Source organism: Rhea pennata, chromosome 7 (assembly GCF_028389875.1).
Source record: "Rhea pennata isolate bPtePen1 chromosome 7, bPtePen1.pri, whole genome shotgun sequence".
Classification (NCBI taxonomy): domain Eukaryota; kingdom Metazoa; phylum Chordata; class Aves; order Rheiformes; family Rheidae; genus Rhea; species Rhea pennata.
In genome coordinates this window covers 9,745,061-9,772,786 of record NC_084669.1, presented here as the reverse complement: position 1 = coordinate 9,772,786, position 27,726 = coordinate 9,745,061, and the positions used below count along the sequence as shown (strand labels likewise).

At 37.1% G+C, this 27,726-nt stretch overlaps 1 protein-coding gene across 1 annotated transcript; it reads left to right on the top strand.

Annotated features, from left to right (window-relative positions):
* The first annotated feature begins 601 nt into the window (after window positions 1-601).
* Window positions 602-27,669, top strand: CASP7 (caspase 7). Its single transcript, XM_062579861.1, has 7 exons — window positions 602-743; window positions 1,853-1,965; window positions 20,344-20,492; window positions 21,553-21,681; window positions 22,150-22,325; window positions 23,727-23,865; window positions 25,171-27,669. Exons 2-7 carry the CDS (start codon window positions 1,853-1,855, stop codon window positions 25,392-25,394), a joined length of 930 nt encoding a protein of 309 aa, XP_062435845.1. The 5' UTR covers window positions 602-743; the 3' UTR covers window positions 25,395-27,669.
* Window positions 27,670-27,726: the final 57 nt, after the last annotated feature.

Here is a 27,726-nt window from a genome sequence, read left to right as displayed (position 1 = left end):
AAGTTTATATAAGGGAAGAATTTTCCTTAGATCTAGACAACCTCACGTCCCCGTGTAACTTAGGGCCCTTCTTCCGAATGGCAGTGACAGGGCACAGCTACTAAACAGCGGTAATTTTCTTCCTGCTGCGAGGCAGCTCTCATTACCGGGGAAGCGGGGCGGGACGCAGGGCGCAGGGCCGCGCCCCCGCGACGGGCCGGGCCGGGCCGGGCCGGGCCCGCCGCCACCGCCCCGCCCCGCGGCCGCTTTCGCTTTCGCTGCCGCCTCCCGCGCCGCTCAAGGCAAGCCGCCCCCAGGGGGCCCCCCGCTTCGCGCCCCCCGCCCCCCGGCCTCGGCCGCCCCTCAGGCCGCCCCACTGCGGGCCCTCGCCGCAGCTTCCCGCCGGGGCCTCTGCGCGGGCGCCCGCGGGGCGGCGGCGGCGGGGAAGACGCTGCTCCGTGGGCCCGCGAGGCGGCTGGCGGTGACGGCAGCGCCCCCCGAAAGGCGGGGTGCACCCCGTCCCCCCCCCCCCCCCACGGCGATGCCCTCTGCGGGCCTGGCGCCCCCCAGCGCCCGCCGGGCCCGCTTGGTTAAAGGCCCCCGAGGGCCCCTTTGTCCACAGGCGGTTCAGCCCCCGGCGTGGAGGAGCCGCTGGTATTTCTCGGGGCTCAGAGTCTCCCGAGGCGAAAACACCTGCTCTTCTTGGTGGTCCGATCCGGGGCTCGGGCTGCGCCGAGCCTTGCTCCGGCGCCCACGCCGCGGGGGTTAGCTGGTTTTTGCCTGTCTGCCACAAACTGGAAGTCGTTGATCTGTTAAAGCTCAGCAGGGCAGTTTTCAGGCTGGGTGTAAAAGTGTGCTCCTTCGCGTCGAGCGCGGGATGTAGGCTAGCTTAGCCTGCCTGAGCATGGGGAAGGGCAGGGTGCTGCTGGTTGCCCCCGCGAAACTCGGGCTGACGCTGGACGAGGGGGCTCGGCTCGGCTCGGCGCGTCCCGCGGCCTGGGGCGGCAGGCCCCGCGCCCCCGGCCCGCCGCGCACCCCGCTCCTCGCCGCGCTGCCGGAGGAACCGGCCTTTCTCGGTGCAGCGTTCTGCCGGCCTAGTGATCTGAGCAACCTGACCGAGGGATCAGCTCGGCACGTGGCGTGAGATGAGAGAGGGGCCGGTTTTCTCCATCAGCAAGAAGTTAGTGGGTCAGCTCAGCCATTCTGTCCAGCGACACTCTTCCCCTTCTGAGAGGGGTGAGGATGTCTGAGGCTACCCCAAAGTACTGCGGGGAAAGTATTGCTGAAATGCAGCAATTTGTGTAAGAGGTGTTGTGATGTCATTAAAATGCCTTTTAATTTCCAGAAGGACTTTACAACTCTGCTGTTCTTAAACACCATATGCATGTATTAATTCATCGTTAGAAGAATATAACATTCGTATTAAGGATGAATATAGATAAAAGAGAGAAGTTAAGAACTAAGACTGAGATTCCATCCATGGATCATAATAGCATGTTTTGTGTTATACTTATTTGAGTGTGTATATGCAAATAAAAACATGAGAGCTTTTTGGATGTTTTAGTATTGGATAGGACTTCAGTTCGAAATATTTTGGTGTTAGTTGTCCTTGCTTTCTTTTTTCCCAAACCATTAAAAATCTAGGAATTAGTCAACAGCGCTTTCATCGTAAGATGACTTTTACCTTTGCGCTTATCTGCATTTTGGTATTAGAAGAGTCACTTTTTGGTAACTACCACACAGTAATATAGCCACAGCTGATTGTGTGCAGTGTCATGTTAATGCAGGGCTGAAAATCCATTTGATTTATAGAAATATTTTTAAAATAATAATGTTCATTGAAGGATGCTTACATTCTCACACTTACCTGTAGATGTCAGGAAACCAGCATGTTGATCGCTCCATTCAAAACAGAAATAATGAAGACCAAGGTGATACAGTTGATGCAAAACCAGACAGAAGTGGCAGATTCTCACTTTTTCTAAAGTAAGTTATGACTTTTGTTATTTTTGTATCATCTATGATATTACCTTATGACAGGACTTTAATGTTCAGTTTGCCACTTACATAGCATCACAGATGGCTCTAGACAGTGAGGTGGTTTTATGTTGTATAGGTTTAATGTATCTGATCTGTACCCTACAGCTGAATAGTCACGAAGCTGCTCTGATTTACAGAGACCTGAAGTATCTCCCAGCCACTTTGTTTGGTAGTCAACAGACCACTAAGTTCATTTAGCATCAGCTGTAGCCCCTCATCTTAAACATTGCCCTGTAATGGAGCTCGGAATTAAATATGCCATTAATTACCTGTTTTACTGCATTCAGCTCAGCTAATCTTCTACATATTGGAATCCCCTGCTGACTATTTAAGCTAGTTTAAAGCCTGAATATGCTATCTAGGTTGTAGCACAAAGAAGCTTTATTGAGTCTAGAGATGTAACCTGCCACAGAATAAATTAAAGGCCTTTCATTTTAAAGAGTAAGTAGTCTCACTAAAGCATAATCCTACTTTCATTAAATATATAGGAAACTATAACTATGGCTGCTTGTCTGTGCTCCTAAAAGTGGTAGATAAATGTGACTGAAAATGCAAAAGATGAAAAGTGGACGTGTAAAATTTGCTGGAGAATGTGAGAGATTACTATTTCAGGTTATGAATTTCTTGGATTTAACGAGGTTTTATTAGAGATGTTTATTATAAAGACTATTGTATTTAGTTTTTTTTTTTTATTTTTTTTTTTACTGCTAGGCATTCACATTCAAGAGTTCAAGAGAACAATCTAATTCAAAGGAATTGCATAGAGAATAAAATTATATTTCTGCTACTTATAAAAGAATCTAATGAGGGTAGCAAATCTTGGACTAATGCAACTTCACTTCTTTTACAGGAGACTTTTGATGTGGTTCTGGGCAGAATCACTTGACTTTCCCCATTTCTTATGTTCACATTCCTAAAAAGTAGTTTTTGATGTGTATGTGTATTAATTTTTGCAAATTTGCATGATACAAAATAGAGAAGATAACATTTATTTCTAATTCTTGCCTAGTGTTTTTCAAATATTTCTTCTAAAACTTATAAAATATGTATTTTAATATCTGAATTGGTCTTTCTTATATGAAGTGATACACTTATACTATTACTAAATTATGCCACTCATAGCTAATTATTCCAGACAAGAATCAGCATTTCTATCACTTTTATTTTAATAAGAAATTGTTCAAATAGCATTCATCTTTTGGGAATGCCTTGAATATACAATTGGAACCATTTTTCTTTAGAAGTAAAAAATCACTTAGACTGAATAAATACAGAAAATAATGAAGTAATTGAGACAATTCAACATTTTGTAGAAAATCTGATAAATCTAGCAGAGAATTTTGCCGAAAGTGATGATTGACAGGAAAAGTCTTAAAAATCTAAGCACATTGACAAAGTTTTTGTCTTACTGAAACCAAAACTCCTTGGTCTGGAATAAAACGTGGAAGGAATGTGAGAGGATAAAGGAAGAGGGGATATAATAGAGGTCTAAAATCATGAATGTCAAGGAGATAGAGAACGACTGTTCATTGAACTTTTCATTGGATGTCATCGAGTTTTTATGTAATGTCCATGCAGTAGATTTGAATCAACCAGAAAGATGGGGTTTTTTTACATAGTGCAAAATGCTGACATAGAACTTAGAGCCATAAAATAATGTAGATGTCAAGATTTTAGATGAGTTGAAAAGAGATTAGATGATTTCTTGGAAGAAAAGTCCATTGGGGATATCAATATTAAAATCTTTGGTGCAAGAAGGGTTCTGTGAGAATATGTCCTGCATTCAATTTCTTTCATTGGTTCTCTTAACACTTATTGCTAGCCCCTACTTTTAGTTGGAACCTCTGTAGCTCTGTGTTCTCCACTTTTGTAAGTATTAATTTCATGTTACTAAAAAGTGTCTAGAAAAATTTAGATAACTATAACTTTTTGGCCCATAGATCTGTTTTAGCAAACCAATGTTTACCAGCTGGGCTGTAGTTTCAAGGAAATCATACAGTGCATTTCATTTATTATCACTTAAATACTTATGTAGGCTCATAAGAGAGTAGTTGGATTGTTAAATTAGGATGTTAATTTTAATGTTGACGAGAACAAATCATTGAGAAATTAATTCAGAGCCATGCAGAAAGGACAGCTGTTTCACAACTCCAATTCATTCTTGCGTCTTCATGACTGGAAATTTATGTAGCAAGAGCAGTAAACGGATGTAAGTGAAAATCTTTCCTACAGCATGCTTCTCTCCGAGAAGCCTTACTGAGGAGGCCCCAGGGCTCAAAATGAGCCATGACTTGGGCAAGCTCTTCTCTCTGTACCACAGTTCAGGGAATTCTCTTCTGTATGTTTTCTTCTCTTGAAAAAGTAGTAATACTTGCTTAATTTTGTTGGGTAAAAAGTGTTTGGGAGGAGAAGTGTTTGAAGAATTAAGTTTTGAATTAACATTTGCCTTTGCTTTGTTTGTTTTAGGGTTTTTAAGCCACTAGATGGCAGGCTGGTATCACTTTTGTTTACTACAAAAAAAGTTACTGTACTGGACAAGTTATGTAAAGTTGCAGTGTAACAAAACATTGTGCTTCAGAAAGTAGAAATAGCAGGATTCTGTGGCAAGCCTGAGCACAGCACAGCTGTAAATGTCACGAATAAAAGAAAATTGGGCTGATGATTTGAAATGTGTATTTTAATTCTTTGTGTGACAATTAGAAACAGAGCCATAGAACTTTTCCTTTTCTGTTCTTTATGTGCTCTGTAATATTATTTAAGCAATTATCTTTAAAAATAGTCTCACTTCACCACAGGATTATTTAGTAACTTTATTCAGTGTCTTTTTTCTTTCAATGGGGCATTCCATTGCGAGGTAAGAAACATGCTAGCCAGATGTATTTTAGCATCCAGGTAACATCATGAAATAGAATAAAATTCTGGTTTCATGGCATTAAGGATAGGATTCTCATAATACAGAGTTTTTAAAGGTGTATATCTGAAAATTACTAATGTTTAGTAGACTAGCATTTGCTATGTCAACAATCATGATTGTGGGCTTCAGTTAAGATTAATGCAGTAAAGGATAAGTGTTAGTAGTATCTAGATACCAATTATTTTCTAATTTACTTGTATAGAACCATTTGCCTCTTAGTTACTTTTATCCTTTTTCTACTTCAGTCCTGCTATCTGTTTGCATTCAGTATTCATTTGGAAGCACAAAACAGCATTCAAAACTATATTTAAAAATTCCTATGAATACCTAGTTATCACTGAACTGAAACTCTTTATACTCCTATAGTGGCTTTAATTCAGAAACATCAAATGAATTGTAATAAAACTTCAGTGAGGCATTTGAGACATTTGTAAGGTACACTGACATATAGTCACAGTGCAAAGCAACAAAATATCTGTGAAGTATTTATTTCTGCCAAGTCAGAGACTCCATTTTAATTAATTTGAAAATCTGCCAGAAAAATCAGTGCGTATCTGGTCTTCTGTATTTCAGTAATTATGATATCTGTCAATTAAATACCCGAGCAAATTAGTATTTAAGTCAAAAAATTTGCAGCTAAATAGGGCTTTTTTCATATATATGATGTTTATTGAGGTTTTAGAGCCTCAGACTGGGGGAAGTGCAGATGTTAGTGAAGTAGTGTAATTTATCTTCATGACTCATGTCTCAATATAGCCATATTTCTCTAAATGGCCTTAGCTTTCAAAGAAGAAATACTTATTTTTTTGACATTCAGCATTAAAATATCCCTTTATGTCCCTAGGTTTTAAACATATTTCCATGAAAATGGATTATCCTGTATAACTCTCATGATGGTAGTAGGCTGTTAAGTTGGTAGATCACCTAATTAAGTGAGACTTGAATCCCTTCAGGAAAATCCCTGATACAGATTAATAACCAGTTACAATAACCAGACAGCTTTGGCACTGTTACAAGCCTGGAAAATTGTATTTGTGTCAAACTTGCTCTTTTGTTGTTCTTCCATGCTTTTGAAGTTATTTTCCACCCACTTTTGATTGCTAGCAGTTTCTTTTTATCCAGTTTATAGGAAATTATTTCACAGGTAGAACTGGTGGAAGAATAATTTCACAGTGTATGGGTTTTTTCCCCTCACCCAGATTTTTTTGCAGATTTACCCATTTTATATTGTTTGGGCCATTTGGAAACACTGTGCCTGATCTTATAAATGAATTGCTTTATGTGTAGAAAACTTCCTGCTGCTAGCAGCCAGTGCCTGTGAAGCACTGTGTTAATGTCAGCTGTTCCTGCCTTGAAATCAGTGTGTTCAAAGTCAAATGATGCCTTCAGTGATACCTCATCTGTTTCAACATAACTTTTACAGTTCCATAACAGGTTTTCAGCCTCCAAATATTACAGATCTTTTTAAAATAAACATCAGTAAGAAAAGTATCTCTTTATCCTTAGATTAGATAGATCAAAAATAGATAGTTTGCAACAGAAAACAGCTAATGAATGTTTCCTTAACTGAAGTTATGCTCTGGGCTGGAACTCAGAGATCTGAACTGAACTCTTGGTTCAGCCTCAGGTTTCCTTTATGGCTGTAAGCACTGCAGGCCTTGATTTTACCCTGTAAAGGAAAAAAAAAATATATATATATATATATATATATAAACTAACTTTGAAGTATCCTGATTTTGATGTTTACTAACTCCAAATCCTGACTTCAAAGTCTAGCACAATATCAAATTAATTTTGTTTGGAGTTTGTGGGTTTTACTTTACATAAGCTAAATACCAGTGTATATTTCTCCTGAAGCACTAACCATGTAATTTCAGAAACAGTAGGTTCAAACATCTGTAGTTTGTACTGCCAATGTTTATTCCTACAAAGGCATTATGAGAGATTTTAACATAGTATAACAGGTACTTCATTTGCCTTAATCTCTTTTAAGCTAGTTTTGGTTTTGTAGTTTTTGTGAGATCTAGGACCAACTCTTAGGGAATACTGCAGGAGTGTTTGAATAACAACTAGTTAAAATTGTGGTCAGTGCTTGTACTTTCCTCTTGGAGACTTGCTGAGTGTAATATATGGGAAATGCCCAAGTACTTTGAACTTGCATCTAGTCTAAAGCATAAGAAGTCACTAATTTGCAGCAAGTGTTTGTTTCCAGTCTCCTTAGAGACTTTCTCATGTGAAGCATAGCAAACATTGAGTTATCCTTGAACTGTATTTGTAGCAATCACAGCTACAAGTCAAGAATCAGAATTCCTTTTCATTGAATTTATTGCAACAAAAGAGATAAATTTCTCAGTGTTGTTCAAAATAGGGAGGAAAGCTATTATACAGTATAACTTATTTTAAAGCAACTAACAACAAATTAATCTGAATTTATAATAAATCAAAACTATGTAAGAGTATATGTAAAAGAAACAGTTCTATGAAATAGAGTGCTAAAGGAATTTTGTAAACTGTGTATGATAGTTTGATGTTTTGTTTTTTTTTAAAAAAAAAGTTCATTGTGTAAATATTGTGGTGATGATGGATAAGGTTCTGAGAGAAGGAAGAAAAATGTATTAAAAGTTTGCTATCTCACCTCCCACCTTAAGATCTGCTGTATTTTCCTACAGTCTTGTGCTGGGGCAGTGTAGAATCAGTGATAGGAGTGTGTTTTCTGCTTGTCAGCAAAGGTAGATCAGGCCTGCATGACCTCAGCTTGCAGGGCGATAGCTATGGAGGGTTGAATAGCCCCACAGAAAAGTCCAGCGTGACCCACTGCTGACACAGGCAAATCTTTGGGCCTGAACACAGAGCATCCTGTTTCACTCTCCATTGTAGCCCTGAGCATGGTGGGCTCCTAGCATTAGTAAAGAAGATTACACTTGCTCTTGAACACAAAGTGAAGCTATTTTCAGATGCAGTGTGGAGTGCCATTTGATGATGAGCCAAGGTACTGTAGAATGTGCTGTATTTCCGTCCTTCTATGCCGCCTTTTTGAAGTCTATGAATGAATATCCTAAAAGAGTTTAGCTTATATCAAGCTAATTATAACTCTGTTGGCATTTTGCAATTGCTAATCCTAGCCAGAATGTTCCCTAAGAAATAGTTTTTTTTTTTTTTGAGTTTTTGCTTTATTTTGAGTTATTTTCCGTGCTGTCCATAAAAAAAAATACCAGCTAATTGTTGCTAGTACCTGTAATAGATAAGAGGAGTTTTCTCTTTTATTTTAGGGCATAAATGGGAATTGCTGAGGTACACTCTACTACCTAGGATAGGATCCCGCAAGATTTCAATTTCCAGAATGCCTGTGGAAAGCATGTATGTGCAGGTTTTGTAGAAATGAGCAGAAAGCCTTTCAGCAAGCGATAGTATGCATTATCTTTTATTTGTAAAACTTTACCTTTTGAATGTTATTTGAATACTGTGTTGCATAACACACTGTGAGTCTTGCACCGCAGATATCATGCAGAAATATAAATAGAGAGTTGAGAATCTAGAGCTTATTCTGTTTTGGTCCTCTTAACTGCACGAGTTATACGCAAAATTGTCGTGTAGGCTGTAAATCAGTCTTACGATGTCACCCTGCCTGGCTCCCCCCCCCCCCCATGTTAACTGTGGACACAATGTTAGACGTAACAAGCTGTTTCCAATAACTTTTTTGTAAAATAAAGCTGCCTGAGCACCACTGTGCTTCATCTGTTCCATTTATATGTAATGAATAAAATTGCAGCCACAATTCAGGCCACAGTGTGTAGTTCAAAAGGACAGGAAGACATATTTAGATATAACTAACAAAATTCCAAAAGTGTATCTATAATAAACAAAGTATGTCAGAAGGTATACTCTTAGGACTTACCTTTTCAAATAGCTCCGCTGCTCCTACTATCTGGCACATTTCCAGCCGGGGCAGTTGTCCCAGACAGCATTCTCTGTCTTCTGAGCTCCTGGCAAAGATTCTTGTGCCTAATTGAGGAAGGATCTGAATATAAAAGGAGGCAAGAAAGCTGGAACAGAAATTCAGATTCTGAAAAATGCCCTATAGTGAGGAATTTAAAATGTAATCTATTTACTTTCTCTAAGTAAAAGTAAAAGGTGATTTGATTGTAGTATACAAGTATGTATGTGAAGGAGGAGATTAGGAGAAGGGAAGCATTTTTCTAATTAAATTCTAATCTAATTCATAAGCTTTCACTGTGTTGTTGGATCTGTTTATACCAAGTAATTTCTTTCAGGCGGATTTTTAGTAGTGAGGACATCTAACCACTGGAATATTTTATTTAGTACATGGCATCTTAAAAAAAAAGGGGGGGGGAGAAAGAGGGGGGTATAAATATAAAGGATGTTCTGTAGATTAAACGGAAGCTACAATTTGTAGAAATTATTGAATAAGGTTTTGTGGTTCATTTTGTGAAAGATCAAACAAAAAGTACACTTGCACAAAGATGAGTAAATTGCTGCAGTTTAGCATGTTGCTGATCACTAGTTGGTTTTGTGCACTTCATGGACTGTTGCAAAACAAAGTATGTTCTGCTAAGCCATCCTTGTGGTAGATTAGGCCTTATTGCGGTTAAAGCTGATGTATTTTGCATTGTGCTTTCAAATGATGTGGAGCATGCACATAACCATTATTTCAATTCTGCCAAATAGTTGCAACTTGATAAGCTGTGGTATCCTGACTGTTAAACCCAAGGTCCCAGATGTCTTTTAGGCCCTTATATACTTTGGGGAAATACCATATTCTGTGGACTGCAACTCTCTCCATTTTATAGTTGACCTAAAATAATCTTGTGTAAGCATTGAGGGTTTATCTATTCAGGGAGGCCAATATGCAGTAATTGTAAATAGGAATTACAGTATATTAGTGGTTCTGTGCTAAGATCCATTATTAACCTCCATAGTGCACAACTGCCTTTGTATCAGGCAGTCGTTTCCACCCGGAACATGGCAGTAAGCTACCCACGCGCTCTGGACCTAAAGATTCTACCAAAATGTGATCCGTAAGGCTGATATAGTGCATATTAAATTCATTCTCTAGGTTACTGCATACTAAAATCTCTGTTTAAAGAAACCATGAAAGCTGCAATTGCTTTATGAGATAAGTCTGTTTGGGCTCCATTTTATAATGGAAAACTTAAGACTCAAAACTTAAGACTCAAAAATGTGGAATTACTTTCACAAAGTTGTTCAACAACCGTAGCAGCATTCATATTCAGTTCTCTGTCCTGAGCACAACTATATGGCTCTGTGAACAGTACAATGTATCCCTCCCATAGAATTGATCACATATTTTCTTTTTATTAAATAGTTTGTATTTAAAAAAAAAATTTAAAAAGCATAGTTAACATATAATCTTAAATATTTTTATGACTTGTGTTCTGTTGTAGGAGGTGATACAGCATACTGTGAGAAATAGGAAAATGGCAGGATTTCTTTAAAAAATGAAGCATTATAACTTTGAGAATTTTATGCAAAATCTGTAATAATACTGCTACATAAGTTATAATAAGAACACAAGAAGATTATTAATATGATAATATTTTATTGAATGAATGAACCCAATCCTGCCTTGAGCAGAGAAATTTATTAATGTTTCCTGAGCTCTCTCTCAACCATATTATCTTTCATTCTGTAAAATTTAATCTTGAGTCTTGTTTCCAGCCACCAGACATTTATGTGTTTTTCTTCTAATGCATTGGGATATAAAAACTAGCCTTTGTTAGTGTGTGATCTGAGAGTCTACTTCCAAAGATGACCTTAATAAATCATAAAATGAATGGCTCTTCTAAAAATAAGCTGGGACCTAAATATTTATTATGGCCCTGATCCTGAAAACACATATAAACAGGTTTTGTTTTACTGCGTGGTGAGTCCTGTTGCCTTTAGTAAGCCTGCTGCTAGGAGAGTAGTTGGGTGGGTTCCTGAGGACCTGTGCATTGGGATGGCGCGGTGGTCATTACATTTCATTCCATCCCTTCCCAAAAGGGACTCTCAAGGTTTAAACTCTTGGGCAGAGAGGTGTATGAAGAAGCAGACAATGCCCATGTCACTGAAAAATATAAACCTTAGACTCCAGTATTACCAGTTTGGCATTTTCACCATTATTTAAAATTTCATTAACACAGAAAACAGGACCACTAAAGGGATTAGAAATCTAGGACTGCCTGACTGTTTTTTATATTTTTGTTATTATTTTGTGTTGTATTGCTTATATTGCATTACTTCTTTCTAAATCACTGCTGACAGTTTTCATGCCTTTTGTGTAAGACCAAAATAAGCCATAGTAAGCAATATAGGTGAAATAATGTCTAGGTGTTTGGGGGAAAATTGTTATGTTCAGTTGTGTAGGACCTCTTTTCTTTTTTCTTCTAAATGAAGAATTTCTATTATATTCAGAAGATTCTGACTCTAATGTGAGAAATTTCTTTTGTTTTCCCTTCTTAATTCTCTGGAGCATATTTAGAAACAGCCTTCTCTGCAAACTGGTTATTTAGTAGTGCTAATCTACCAAAGTCACTAGACATCTCAAAATTGTCAAATAATAGATTTCTGTATGGAAATTGAAAGTATAAAATATTTACTTGAACTTTTTCTTGCATTATTGAAGGCTCATCATGAAGCAATCATTTGAACTGTTAAGCTGCTTTTCAGTTTATCTCCTAGCACATAATTTAGAAAGTTAGGTAACCTTTGTTAAAAAGGGATTTTGAGAGGCTTTATTTATTTTCTTACTTGATTTACTCTTTCAAGAGAGTAGTTGGTAAGGTGTGGTTGTCTGAAAAGAGATAGAAATCACATCAGACCTTGTAGTATGCTTCAAGAGAAAAAGTTTGAGAGCCTATAGTCTGTGGTTGGTAGGTGTATTGGGCAGTCGCAGCCCAGGATCTGGAAGCTCTTGCGTGCAGACTGCGGGGCTGCAGGAAGGAGCTGCAGCAGGCGGCCAAGCCCCAGCCTCTGTAGGGATGGAAGGAATTACCTTGCAATCAGAGGGGGCCAGGAAGTGTTTGCTGCAACTCAGACAGTCACTGTGTGAGATGACTAGGAACAGGGACCCACCCTAGAAGGACACAGTGGTAAAAGAGAGAGCTATGCACAAACCTTTAGATTTCTGCCTTGTCTAGCTAGTTCACTTTGAGCTTTCTCTATCTAAAAAAATAATTACTTTAGTTTTCATTCTGTCTTTTTGATATGGAGAGCCTTTTGGTATCCTTTAGGAGCTTGCTATAGGAGCAAATCCTGCTTAAAACCACAGCCAGCTCAGAGTCCCATCACAAAGTTGGAATAGAACAGTTAAAATCCTTAAGTGGCTGTTAGATGAGAAATTTTTTGCGTACTATCAATAAATGCCATATTGTATACCTATGGGAGTTCAAAGAATGAGAGTTTTTAAACAATTATTCCCGTTATATTTGTGGGAAAACTAAGAAGTAGAGACATGATTGAATTAACAAGGTCATAAATTGATTCAAAGACAAAGCTGGAAGCAGAACTTGGATCTCTCAAAGGCCAACATCTTCTGCAGTGGTTCATGTTAAAGTTTATAGTAGGTTTTACACTGTACTTCAGCATGTAGCCTTCTTAGGCATTTGACCCAGTACTACATCATCAAATACAGTATAATACCATATGAGTATTTGGTATTAACCATATATATGTGTGTGTGTGTGTATATGCACACATATATACACATACATTTATACATGTATACATATTATATAGCTATGTTCTTTTATATGTTTATACATATTAAATAAAATATACTGTACTAGTAATAGTCTTTATGATTAGTATTTAGTCCTTATTCCGTATAATTTCTATTTTCTGATTATTAAAAGTGAAAGATTATCCATTTTATAAAAGACAACAAATTCAAATAGAGACATATTCTCCTTGTCCAGAAATTTTGCTGCTCTACCAATCTGATGCAACATTACAGGAAAAGGCAACATGATAATCTGTTATTTGCATGCTGCTCTAAATCTGCATGTCACTTTACTGAAGTGGATCTGACAAAGAACAAAGAGTCTGCCTTAAAGAATTTAAGATCTGAAAAAGCTCTAGTCAGGTTTAACAAGTATCTTGTGCTTGTTATTGCCAATAGGTTTCAAGAACAAGAAATTCAAAGAGAGGAGAGTGTACAGTAATTACAGGTATACTACATATGATGAAATAAGACTGGGTAAAAGTATTAAAGCTGGCAGGAAAGAAGGTTATGTAGGAGTAAGACCTAGTAATGCATGATCATCACAAAGTGACAGACCTATAAACAGATCATTAATTACTGAGACTAATGTGGAAATGTAGAACTACATTTTGAACATTGATTTGTGTAATTTATGAATTGTTTACTGTTTCTTTCTTCTTTTGGAAGAATAATTCCAAATTGGTCTTAAGCAGGTTCAATTTTGTTACACATAACTTAATGCTTTGCGAATTCAAGCACAATTGAGTTTGCATTTTCATTATGTCCTCTCTATCCTGTAATTACTTGTTAAAAAATTCCCATCTGGGATTTTTCAGCGGGAGAGTAAATATAGAGCTCGTGATGAGCTGTGGTCACAAATATCATCTATACTATACAGGTAATAGTAGAAAGAACTATATTTTATTTTAGACAAAGAGACAATCATAGAACAATATTAACTGCATAGAAATAAAATCAGCAATATAGGCTACACAAATTTCTTCAGAGATCTTAAAACTAATGTGTTTTCCTGTATGTTTACTGCACAGTATGATAACAGTGGGAAATTTATTCAAATTTTTAAAAGGTCTTCAAACATAAAAGTCATTAGGAGGATATCTCAGTGACTAATAATAGATCATTGCAGGTGTAAGACAGCAGTTCAATTCCACATCATTAAGTGTGTGAAAGTTCTCGTGATTTTTGATGAATTGGCTGAGAAATGTTGTCCCATACACTCTGTCACTTTATCACTGCTGTCATCTTCTTGCCTGGGCTGAACAGAAAGTCTGAAGTCCTGGCTGAAACCAGAATAAAACTGTTCTACAATGCCGAAAGGGATGGGGACTCATGAAAGGATACTGAGATAATTTGTGTTCTTTAAGAACAGCATGGCTTTTAAGATGGGCAAGTTTTCTTTTTAACAGAACCCTATTATCAGTCATTAAAAATGATGTATCATTACACATCATATTAAAGAAACATGCTAGAGTAAAAACAATCAAAACATTCTGAAATATTCCTTATCCAGTTAAACTTTTTCGAGTTACTTAGCTTCATATAGCAAGAGTAAGTCAGTCAAGAGAGTTCTCTCACTTTTTTTATGTGTATATTTTAACTAGAAATTAATGTAATCGGTTTAACTCTCTTCTAAATGGTCACTTCCTTAAATTGAATAGTATTTTAATTGTAGGGTTTTTGTTTTATTTTGTTTTTTAAACTACTTACATCTTTCAGTATAGCCACAAAAGTCCCTAACTTTTCTGGAAGTGAGAGGGAATATACCTGCTTCCAAAGCCCAGGTATGCCCGTTCTTTTTGATTAAACCCCTTAACTTCCTCTTAGGAGGAAAGAACAATTGGAGAAAGATCATGTTTTCAGAAGAGCTCTGTGGTCTGTGGGTTACTATCAGTCTCTTTGTAATCATTGTTAATGTTTGGGTGTAGTAAATTAATTGCCGTACCAGTTTCAACCCTAGAGACTGCATTTTCTTCTTCTTAATGTTCCCTTTTAGCCACTCTTCTCACTTGAGTGTTTTGCCTGCATTACACTGGCTCTGTAGGAAGGAGAGGCCCTATCCTTACAGCAGGCCACCTTTTTTAGAGGAAAGGTTTGTGGCAGGTAGTGGCCTTTACACCTTACTGAAAGCTCAGCACTGCTAGACTGCACAGCTGAGCTCTTCTCATAGTATGCTGTCTTTCCCTGTAATGTTTCCCTGTAAATATTAAGTAATCCTTATGGTGTTCAAGGTGATAAACATATGCAAACCAAAGATCTCCCATGGAAATATATCATGATATACTTGAACTTAAGCAGACAGTTCTCACTGAATTACTTGGCGCCCTGGAGGACTTGTGGACGTGGGCCCAGGAGCTGGGTGTAGCAGGTGAGAGATGTGATAAGAAACTAGAACAACCAAAGAAGCCAACATACTGCACACCTCTTTTTATTCTGTTAAGGTGGAATACTGATATACAGCAGAAGAGGAAAGTGCAGTGAGGTGCCAATAGAAAGGAAGCCAAAGGAGAAGAAATTACTACTGCTAAGAGACTCTGCTTCCAGTAAAATGATCAAGATTTTTATTTTTTTACTGAAAATAACCTTTAAATATCTTTAAATGTTAACAGGGGCATTTTTAGCCATTTAAACTCATAAATCCTGTTATCCTTACATACTGAAATTATAATTTATTCACAGTGGAACAGAAACAAAGTTTATGATATTAGCATGTAGTACTCTAGACAGTCATGATCAGAGTTACTGTTGGTGCAACTGAGTGTATCTCCACTAACTTTGATAGAGTTTTAGCCATTCATGGTGATGAGAAATTTGGCCTTTGGTATTGAAAAGTTCAGTAGCAGAATAATAAATAGTATGGGAAAGCTTAATTTTATATTTGAAATGTGAGAAGTTGATAATAATGATTTTCCCAGGGTTGACACCAATGAAGTGTAGCCTTTATGAAGTTGTGTTCTCAGACATACCCTTGTCAAGCCTAAGGCCTGGATTTAGAGACATAATAAGGATGAAAATGTGCAAGCTATATGAGGGTGCCAGAGTGGAGGTTCAGTTTTGCTAAACTCTTGTCTGAAAGGAGAGAATGTGAAATATGTGAGAGTACTGACAGGCAGAATATTTCTATTTGAGGAAACGATCAGAGGTGACCACTAGTGGAGTAAAGAATTATGGAACAGTAATAATTATAAGCTTAAGAAATAGGGAACAGTCATAAAATAACTGTGTTGAATCTGGACAAGTTTAATTCAAAGAGGAGGAAATAGAAGGCACTGGATATCAGACAATCAGAAAGAAAACCAGCTAAAAACATTTTATAACACTACATAATAAACCTGTGGAAACCCTCTTCATTTTTTTTATTAGGAGGCTTAGTAAGAACAACATTTATATTAGCATGTGCCCAGTTTAAATGTTAGAAAATAAAAATTTATCTGTAAAGCTTTGTACTTTGAGTCACAGACCAGTTTCTCTGGCAAGAAATTTCTTTTAAGGACTTGACTGTTATGTACTGATTATATTATTGCTCGTTATTACTAGCAGTAGTTTTAGCTGCTTTAAGCCATAGGATAGAACCTTAAACTGTCAGTTCAATCAAGTTGGGCAGTTCCTATATTGTGCTATTTTGGTGCAGAGAACAGAACCTTCAAAAACCAATTTCTGTATGGACTGCAGACCTAAAATACGTATATATCACAACTTTGCTTCCTTAGTCATTCAGTTTGGACAGGTACCAGAAGTTTTCTGGAACTCTTTTGTTGGCTACCAGTAAATAAATTGTAGGCGTAAACCTACGGTAAATGTGGCTGCTTAGTAGCTGATTAGCCTGTTCCGCTTGGAAGGAATCCTTAGAACAAAATCACATTATGATCTGAAAAAGAGATGAAGAGGATAGACTCCTGAGTGCAGTAGCCATACTGCTGAGGCTGACCGTAACATTTAATATTGTACAGCATATATGCTGGCCTGCTTTGGGGAATACCAGCAGTTGTTGCATCCCTTAAAATCTGGATGTTTCTGCAGGGATGAGTACACACAATTGAGGTCAGAAGTGAAGTGGTTTCAGAAGAGAAGCTGCATGGCTACATTATTACGCTGCTTAACCCAGCTCATACTTTCAGTCAGGTTTCTTGAGCAGTAAGATGTCTGCATGACTTCTGAACTACAATTAGCTTGCCTTCAGCCTTTTAGAAAAGAAGACAGGGTAAACATGGTATTGTACCATTGATGTAGATCTGTTCTGAGAATTTAGAACTGTTCCTGGGTTGGATATTAACAGAAATTTGTGTAAAAACCCCTTAAAATTATCCCGTGGTGTGTTGCAACCACTGTTAGTCATAGAGCTTGTTCAGGAAGTTAGTGAAGCCAGCAAAAGCCTATAGAAGCTTGAATCCAATATGAACGGAGAAAATTAGCTTCTTCATTGACCGGAGTTGTCATGTTGTCATATATTGTTTTGAAATTCCTTTCTCTCTCTCTCTCTCTCTCTCTCTCTTTTCTTTTATTTTCTTTTTCTTTTTCTTTTTTTTCTTTTTCTTTTTTTTTTTTTCACTTGAGATCTGTCTAGTGATACAGGACCAGAGGGATTTTTAGGTTAAAATAAGAACCCAAGATCTCTTTGAAAGTCAGATGTAATATTAACATCATACAGCTATGGATAATTCTTTAAAATGGTTAAAGTCTTTTCTTGAGGCAAAGCGTACTTAATTATTGCTCCCAGAGCACTCTGAAGCAGTATGTGAGGAGGATACCAATACTTCCTATTTGCTAGCAGAAACAGTACTTCCCAAGTATCAGATAAAATCATAGAATCAGTAAGGTTGGAAGGGACCTCTGGAGATCATCTAGTCCAACCTCCCCGCTCAGCAGGGTCACCTAGCGCATGGTAGACAGGGTTGCATCCAGGCGGGCCTTGAAGATCTCCAGAGAAGGAGACTCCACAACCTCTCTGGGCAGCCTGGTCCAGTGCTCCGTCACTCTCACAGGGAAGAAATTCCCCCTCCCATTTAGGCAGAACTTCCTGTATTCAGTTTCTGCCCACTACCTCTTGTCCTGTCACATGGGACAACTGAAAAAGAGTTTTTCCCTATCCCCTTGACATTCTCCCTTCAGGTACTTGTACATATTGATAAGATCCCCCCTCAGTCTTCTCTTCCCCAGGCTGAAGAGGTCCAGCTCTCGCAGCCGTTCCTCATAGGGCAGATGCTCCAGCCCTCTCAGCATCTTCGTAGCCCTACACTGGACTCTCTCCAGTAGCTCCATGTCTCTCTTGTCCTGGGGAGCCCAGAACTGGACACAGTACTCGAGATGAGGCGTCGCCAGGGCTGAGTAGAGGGGCAGGATCACCTCCCTCCACCTGCTGGCAACACTCTTCCTAATGCAGCCCAGGAGACCATTGGCTTTTTTGGCCACAAGGGCACATTGCTGGTTTATGGTCAGCTTGTCATCCACCAGCACTCCCAGGTCCTTCTCTGCAGAGCTGCTCTCCAGCAGGTCAGCCCCCAGCTTGTACTGGTGCCGAGGGTTATTTTTCCCTAGGTGCAGGACCCGGCACTTGCCCTTGTGGAACCTCAGGAGGTTCCTCTCCGCCCAGCTCTCCAGCCTGCCCAGGTCTCTCTGAATGGCAGCACAGCCCTCAGGTGTGTCAGCCACTCCTCCCAGCTTGGTATCATCAGCAAACTTGCTGAGGAGGCACTCTGTCCCCTCATCCAGGTCATTTGATGAAAAAGTTGAATAGGATGGGACCCATTCAAAACCTTATTTTGAATTCTGTATGAGAAGAGATAGTATAGTTGGATGTAAAAGAGTACAGAGAAGGCCTGCCAGGTGCCACTGTTTAATTTGACCTTTTATAATACAGCATGAGTTTACTCAAGAGTAGAGGAGATTCTTTTAAAAATGAATTGCAGTAGCATATAAAAATGAGGAATAATCTAGAGAAGGTTTTTTAGGGTTTCCAATTTGTTTTTTTCCTCAGTAATTGAAAAAGAGGACACTTAGAGCTGCAGACAGCAATTGTTAATTTTGGAAGATAACTTTTCCTATGCAACATATAAATCAGCTGGCCGCAATCTCATGTCTACAGACTATATTTGAAGCAAATGGTTTAGTAATTCTCCAGAAAGGCTTAGATGTCAGTGAGAATAGTGAAAGTGCTTAAACTGAGATTACGGGGAAAAAAAAAACAAATTTTGTTTAAAAACAAACTATATGCAGTTATTTGTGCTGAGAGAAGGGGTTTTGTTTTCCTCTAAGACATTGGCAATAAATACTCTTGGAAGCAGGGTGTTGTTCTGCCCTTTCTTGATTGTTGTTTTTAATCATGCCTTCTCCAAAACTTGTTTATATTTCTGGGATTGAATCAGACCCTTTTTAGTGTCTCACTGGCTTCAGTTCTGTTTAAGGAGATCTTACCAACATCAGAAGTCATCTGCTTGGACCAAAAAGTCCACTCTAAAAGCAAGCACTAAAGTATCACCAAGTTCCTCATACTTGTACTGAAGATGTGTTAAATGATGAATCATATTGACTGTAATTGCTTTGGTTGCTTAATACTTCATTTACAATTAAGTTGGTGAGTAAGGTCTGTGCTATCCTTCTGCATCTCTTTGTAATCCTATTTAAGACACCCTCATATAGGAGAAAGGTCAGTACACGGTCATGTTAATGGAGAGTTTTTTCTTTTTTTCTTTTTTTCTTTTTTTCTTTTTTTCTTTTTTTCTTTTTCTTTTTTTCTTTTTCTTTTTTTCTTTTTCTTTTTTTCTTTTTCTTTTTTTCTTTTTCTTTTTTTCTTTTTCTTTTTTTCTTTTTCTTTTTTTCTTTTTCTTTTTTTCTTTTTCTTTTTTTCTTTTTCTTTTTTTCTTTTTCTTTTTTTCTTTTTCTTTTTTTCTTTTTCTTTTTTTCTTTTTCTTTTTTTCTTTTTCTTTTTTTCTTTTTCTTTTTTTCTTTTTCTTTTTTTCTTTTTCTTTTTTTCTTTTTCTTTTTTTCTTTTTCTTTTTTTCTTTTTCTTTTTTTCTTTTTCTTTTTTTCTTTTTCTGATGATTACACCAAAATATATTTAGCTTTTGCATAGCTTCTGACTGTTTATTGGCAGACCAAGTTAACACATGACCTATTCACATATGTAAGATTTGTAAGTAGAAATTGCCTTGTGCTCATTACCTTCAGAGAATTTAGAGATATTGATGATTTAATAAACAAATCCTATCAAGTCATTGGGTAAATTGTGTATCTTCTTGCTCTGCTTGGAATCACTACTAAGAAAGCCCTATCTGTTCTTCCATAAGCTGTTTGTAGTAAAAGCAAAAAACCACTTAAGTCCAGGACCATAGTTTGCAAAAGGTTCCTGCCAGCCTGACCTAAATTTTAGGCCATTTGTTTCATCCATGAGATTCAGGTTGAGATCTTCATATACTGCTCTTGGCTGCTGTTCACTCTAGGGTGGTTTTACCATCATCAGAATCCAATAGCGTACAGTAATTGCTGCGTGAAAATTTCAGGATTCCACAGAAGAGTTATTATCTTTACATCTCTATCTGAAATACAAAGGAATATAAATACCAAAAAAAAAAAAAGAAGAAGAATTAGGTAGGGCAGCCTTAATGGTGTGAATTAAGATAAGGAGCCACAGTGTGTGTGACTAGCCACTAACAGTGTTTTCATTTGGTTCACGTAGAAAAAAGAAGAATGGAGAAGAAGAGCAGCCAAAGTTCACTCTCAGTAATCAGTACCGAATTGTTACACCCACATTCCAGTATAATATGGACTATGAGAAAGTTGGCAAATGTATTATTATAAACAACAAAAATTTTGAGGAAAAAACAGGTAACTTTTCTTCCTTTGATGATACTCATTACAAATTTTAGAGGTTTTACTCTTTCATTAATTAACAAGGCTGTAATTTCTTAAACAGGTAATTTTAATGAATATATTTTTCTTATCTAGAAAATTGTTGTTGCTACAAAGTACCCTTTCTTTAACACTTATGCTAGAGCAGCTCTTAGCATCTCCTTTGGTGTTTAAAACACTCCTTGTGGGTGTTTTAAAGAGCAAAGTCTATCAACTTCAAAATAAACCTTTGCCCCAAGTTTAAGGTTATGTTGTTAAAATTTGAACTTTGTCATCAGCAGCCCATGTTATAATTTCTCTGTCCCTGAGCTACAGATAAAAGACACTGCTGTGCTCTATTCACACTCCTGAGATAGCTGAATTTAACTTTCCAACTGAGCATGGTTTTGAAGCAGGCAGATAATATATGTGTTATAGTCAACTTTATAGGTCTTTGCTGTATCATAATGCCCTTTTTTGTACACACTGTACAAAGACACTAAATGAGCTGTTTACTCCAAAAAATTAACATAAGTTTCTTTTATGTGGGCATCACAGTGGCATTTCTTATCTATAGAAAGATACCTGAGGATAGGAGACTTAAGTTCATTTTTATGTGGAACTGTTAACTGTGGGGCTTTTTGCTTCAATTTCATATTTTTGGTAGGGATTTTAAAGGTAATATTATGAATATTTGTATTTTTTTAACAATGCTCAGCATTCTTTAAACTTGTTATTCTTGCAATGCCTTATACATATGGTATATCATATAGCCAAGAGATACGGCCACAGAGGTCCCATGGTGCAAGATGCTGGGGGTATAGCAGCACATTTCAGGACAAGATGCATATCATCATTGAACCTTGCCTTTTTTGCATTAAACTGAATAGTTGCTCTGAACGCACAGGTTATTTGAGGAAGTTACTAAAGGTTTGTTTTAAAATCATGTCACCATGACATTGTCAATAAATTGTAAACCTAAAAAGTTACCTATGAATACGTGAAATGTTTTTAATTGTTTTGTGTGCAGTCAACTGTATTATTTGTTTTCTGGCAGGAATGGGCACACGCAATGGCACTGATAAAGATGCTGGAGATCTAGCTAAGAGTTTTAGAAACTTAGGTTTTGAGGTTTGCACATACAATGATCGAAGCTGTGATGATATGGAAAAATTACTGAAACGAGGTAATAATTTAGAATCATGGAATAATATAGGTTGCAAAGGACGTCTATAGGTCATCTAGTCCACCCCCCTGCTTAGAGCAGGTCAAATTAGAGCAGGTTGCTTAGACCCCCATAAATGCAATTTTCTATGTAGAAGAATTCGGTTTCTGAATTAATTAGGCTTAATTTCCCATCTCTTCCTTCAACATCAGTTCATATATGTGTAGTTTTTTATTATATTAAACTGAAGAGTGTGGTCCATCCTGCCTACTTCAGTGGGCTAAACTGAGTCAAGCAAAGAGCAAAGTTCATGTATTTAACATACTCATTGTGTTAGTGAAAAGGGGCTTGTGTCATCTTCATTTACTCTTTTTTAATTCTTTCCCTTAGAGACCCAGAGTAAATTTGGTCTTTGAAAAATATGTTTGCTGATTGTATTTTGTATTTAAAATGTTGCTTTCTTTGGGCTAAGAAGTTTTTGATTTGTAGTTGCTGAAGAAGATCACAGTGGTGCTGCTTGTTTTGCCTGTATTCTTCTAAGCCACGGGGAAGAAGGCCTTATATACGGCACGGATGGACCTATGGCAATCAAGAGTCTGACTGCTCTCTTCAGAGGAGACAAATGTAAAAGCCTCATAGGCAAACCCAAATTATTTTTCATTCAGGTAATAGCCCTAAGGTAAATATAATATAATGTATCACTAATGCAGTAGGGAAAACATATTATGTTGTTTGTTGGTTCTAGAAGGGCCCTGTAAGTTAATTTATTGCATTTTGCTAAGTATTAGGTGAAAAAAAATGTATTGGGAGAAGTTGACTATGGCTGACTTGTTTATTTTTAAAAGGTAATTTATATGCAAGATTCATAGATATAAAGAACATGCTGTCATTGTAATTTTTTCCATCCTTTTTTTTTTTTGTACATGGATTCTCTTTGTTGTTGGTAATATATCAAGTTCAGGGAAGAAAGATAATCTCCCTCTGTGTGCAAACAGAGCTGAGGACAGTGTGTGAGTATCAGTAGAAAGAAAGATGTCTAGATCTTTGAACAAAGGCTGTCTCTACAAATGACTGCATTCTACTAAAATAATTCTTTTTCTCTCTTTGAGTAACCTGAAAATTGATATCATATTATTACATTAGCATGTGAATAATAGTGTATTACTTAAGCTTTTTAAAGACAGCTTTTCCAAGCAGTATGGACTGAAATACCATGGGTCTGAATTCCCTTTTTCATCATAGTGTTCTGTACATATGGGAATTGGAGCAGGCATGTGGTTTTCCTTAGTTGTTCCATCAATTAATCCTCATACTTCTAAAGTGATGTTTCTTTGGTTATAAGTTTGTAATGGGCTCAGTGTTGCTTTAAAAATTATCTTCTAAAAGGCAACTAATTCAACAGACTGCCCAGCAGACTACTGTAGCAGCTGTCAGTCAAAACTACTGTTCAAGGACTGAAACTTAGCAGCTTGGTCTATGGTTCCTCTGCATAGTTTAGCTAAACTACATGACTAAGAGGAAAATAGAAATAAAAGAGAGAAATGGAAAATGCTACACATAATAAATCTCTTTATTTCCATGGTGTTAGAAATGCAGTATACTTGAAATATACTGCTATGGCAATGAATGTCAGGAACCAAAGACAATATGTAGCCCACTATAAAGAATATGTCCAGAATTTACATTGCATAAGTTGTTAGGTAATAACTGCGTGCTGAGGACAACTCTAGATTAGTAAAATTGCACATAGTTTTAAGTGTACTAGCCAACTTTAATGCTGATTTGGCACCTTGATAATCCCCGAGGTCCAGCACCTGCAAGACCACTACTTCCTTTTACTATACAGGAGAAACCATATATTGAAAATAGATAAGCTAGTCATGGCCAGGCATGGTTCTCGAACATTATCACTAAACAACTTAAATGACTTCAAGTATTACTTTTCTAATTCAGGCAAAGTACTGCTTAAAGCTGTGTCAATTAAAAAATGTTAACAACCACTTCTTTATGAAACACCTCATTTCTCCTTATTAAATAAGTTCTCTTTGTCTTCTCTACTGCTTCAGGCATGCCGAGGCTCTGAATTTGATGAAGGGATACAGACTGACTCTGGACCTGCAAATGACACTCTGGAAACAGATGCCAATCCTAGATACAAAATCCCAGTAGAAGCAGATTTTCTGTTTGCATATTCTACAGTGCCAGGTAAATAAATTATTTTTTAAAAAGTGAGGGGAGTTGTTGGGGGAGAAAGCCTAACAATTTGGAGTCATTTTAACTTGCAGTATTTGTATGTGTGAATTAGACATGCATTTTTACACTTGAATTTCAGCTTGTAGGTATGCATAAGTAAATAAAAAAAAGAAGTAGAGTTATTCTCTATGAAGAACTTTTTCAAACTTTTTTAAAATTTCTTTTCTCTTACCATTTTTATTTTGGGAAAATACAAATAGAAGTGCCATACTGGCTTTCACTACTGTTCAGAATTTGAATGTGCTGTGGTTACCACCCTTCATTCTTCTAATGAGAACTCAAAATCTAAGGAAAATATTCCAATTATAGTGCTATGGAGTTAACAGTACAGGAATGCTTGTCCAAATAGCAGTAACTTTGTATAAAGTATATAGTTAACATAGAGAGTGTGAAGCTGAGTATGACAGCTGTCATCAGAAATGGAAATAAGTTATCTTAAATACTTGTTGAAGATTACTTGATTAAAAAGCATGATCTGATGTAACTCCTTAATTATAGAGTAGACAGAGTTTGGAAATAGATTATTAATCTGTTTGATTAGAGTAATTAGTATAGCTGGAAAAAGTAGCCACTCATATCTTCAGTTTTTAATTGACAGTTTCCAACTGTAATTGTTCTGATGAAACATGTTATTTTTGCATAACTTACTGTGTCTATACCTTACCTGTAACAGTTGCAGCACGACTACCGTTAGTATTACAGACTAACCTTCATTGATGATATTTTGTACATTAGTGGACAAATCACATAAATACCTTGAGTGGTACCTGTATCCATCCCTTTTATGCTAGCTACAACTGGAACAACAGAAGGGCAGCCCAGATTTGGCAGGGGAGAAGGCACAGACATTACAGAAGGCAGATGCAATGCTATTTTGGGAATCCTGTCCTTCTAAGGCCCAGTTTAGTGAATAGACTCAATGTGAGTTGAAGGCCGGAAGAGGAAGGGCTACAGCACAGTTTATTCCTAGAAAGGAAAAGCATGTAATCTTGCATTTTCCCAAATGCAAGAATATAGCAAGGCACTTCAATATTGTGAGGATCGGAGAGCTAAGAATACACAATATTATCTGCTTTAATGAATTAGACTATGTTATGCAAATGATGAGAATTAAACCTTCCATTCGTGCGCAGTTACTCCTTCACCTGGAACCTTTCACGTAAATTCCACCTCTCTGCCATTCCACTTTTCAGCACCTGATAACATGAAAAAAGAGGAAAAACAACCCCCTGTACTTTCTTCTCTTTTTCCGCTAAGGTTATTATTCCTGGAGGAATCCTGGAAGAGGCTCTTGGTTTGTGCAGTCTCTATGCTCTGTTCTAAATGAGCATGGAAAACAACTTGAGATCATGCAGATCCTCACACGCGTCAACTACGTGGTGGCCACAAATTTTGAGTCACAGTCTGATGATCCACGCTTCAGTGAGAAGAAGCAGATTCCCTGTGTGGTCTCTATGCTCACTAAGGAACTTTACTTCTGAATACATATTTTAATGCAGCCGATGGCATGAGATCAGGGTATGCCGTTGGGAGGAGGTTTGATAATAAACTGGTGTAACACATTTTTTAATAAAAGAAATGTAATTATACTGACTTTTTATATTGTATAAACTGAAATTTCTGAAGGATGGGTGATATGCAGGATTTTAATGATGAAACAAATGCTGTGGGCCAGCCATACAGCTAACACCTTGATTTCCCTTAGTGTGACTATCTTGATTTACAGGTGCTGAAGATGTATATCTCCATGCCTATAAGCAAAGAAAGCTTCCAAAATTACACCTATCTTCCATTTACTTCATACACTCAAGAGATGCTGTGAATTTTTCTTTTGTAATGTTCAACTGTTATGTTGCATTATGTGTTTTTGGATTATTATCTCCCTACCACTCAAAACTTTCCATCTAATTTCGTTCATATTTTGGTTGCTGATTTTTCCTTTTAGTCTTGCATTGCTCTTGGTGCTTCACCACTATGAAGTGGAAAGCTTTCAGTGTTTGTTGCTTCATAGGCTGCGTAGAATAAGAGATGTAATTGTTAGAACCAATGTTATCAGCTGCTAGGAGGAAAGACAGGGAGATCATCAACAGGATCAGAGTGGGATTAAATGAAATTATCTTGATGGTTAGTTTTTGCTGTTCAGTTTTCACATTCACTAAACACTGATCTTGCATATGCTAGTATTGGAAAAGCAGAGAACCTTTCTCTCTAGAGGACAAAAATAAGTCGAAACATGAAACTAAAAAAGTTGGCAATTCCTTTCTAGTTTGACAATGGAGTTACGTTGTTTTGTTTCATGGAGGGTTTTTGGATTGTTTGTTTTAAGCTTAGGAACTATTTGATCTATTTCTCCATTTTGGGGAAAGAGTGAGAGATTGAGATTCAGATAGCTAACCGATAAAGGTTATTCCTTTTGACTAAATGATTGTTCATATGTTCTACCTACCACTAAAATGGGGGTGGGCCTAGCGTAATGCTTACTTGGGGGTGTTTGAGGAAGAAAGGAGGGGAAGTCTGTCTCTAAATCTGAAGAAATTAAACAATCTCAAAAAACAGATTGTAAAATGAAAGAAGCAGTCATGAGACTCCATCTTTTCTTTCACTAAATTACTGGTTCATGGAACAGTGACTTTCTTGGAAATTTCCGAAGAGCACCATATTAGGGGAATATTTGGCGACAAGCTGAATTTGTAGCTATTTAAGAGTGTTTCTTAGTCTAATATGCTCAGTTCCCTTTTGTGAGCATTATTAGTGAAGACAATTTGATTACTCTGTGTTTTATTTGAAAGTCAATTTACTTAGCTCTGATTTTAGCATAAGGTAGATATGTAAAAAATCAATATTTGTAGATGGTTGAGCTGAATTTCATATAAATGTAACAAATAGAAAAATCAAAATGAAAATCTGTAAAACTTTGCAAACTAACTGGAGGAATCCTTATTAAAATACTGTAATAAAGAATTTTTCTTTGTAAATTACAGTTAAATGATAGAACAGCCTAAAACTGTGGTGTTGCAGTTTTTCTACTTCGAAAAAAAATGTGCTTGATGATTCAGAAATTTTGAATGAACAGAGTTAATGATTAGCTTTTGTTCTAAAACTTTAAACTTGAATCTTGAATTGCTAGAATTGTGTGTCTCAGTAGTAAATGTATGTTTATGTTTAATTTCTGTTTATGAGGAATTTGCCAAGATTGGAAGTACTTACTTGAATAGAAAGCAGAAATGCCTTTCCGGCTATGCATTGTCTTGATTTTGTATTTCGGAGATATGTTACTGGTACTGCATTCCTACTCTTTATATTCTCTTTAGAGTTGGTAGCTAGCTCAAAAAGCAAATTAATGATTTGGTTAAACTAATAAATGAGTAGATAGTCATCCTTTTTCCAATTAATGTACTCTACACTTTTATGAAATTCTCTAAGAAAATAGGTGCTTAGTAGTTAATGTTACCACATCTTTAAGTTTATTTCCTACCAGTATTGTGATATAGTGAAGCATATATTTTTTCAGAAGTCAAATTTACAACTGTGTGAATTCAATAAATGACTGTTTTGTAGGAAACTTGAGCATAACACCAGTAAAACCTTTCTAAAAAAATTTTTACGAGTATCTGCCTGTTTAACACTTAATCTGGTGAAGCGAAAACAAACCAAAATACATCTCAAAACCTTTCTCAACAGAGATTACAGATGGTCTTCAGCACCTTTGTCAAGACAAGATTTCCAGTCTCACTTGAAAAGTCGTTTAGAAGAATAAGCCGGTATTTGATGACTTGGACTAGGCATGCCAGATGCTCTGTTAAAGTAGAATTA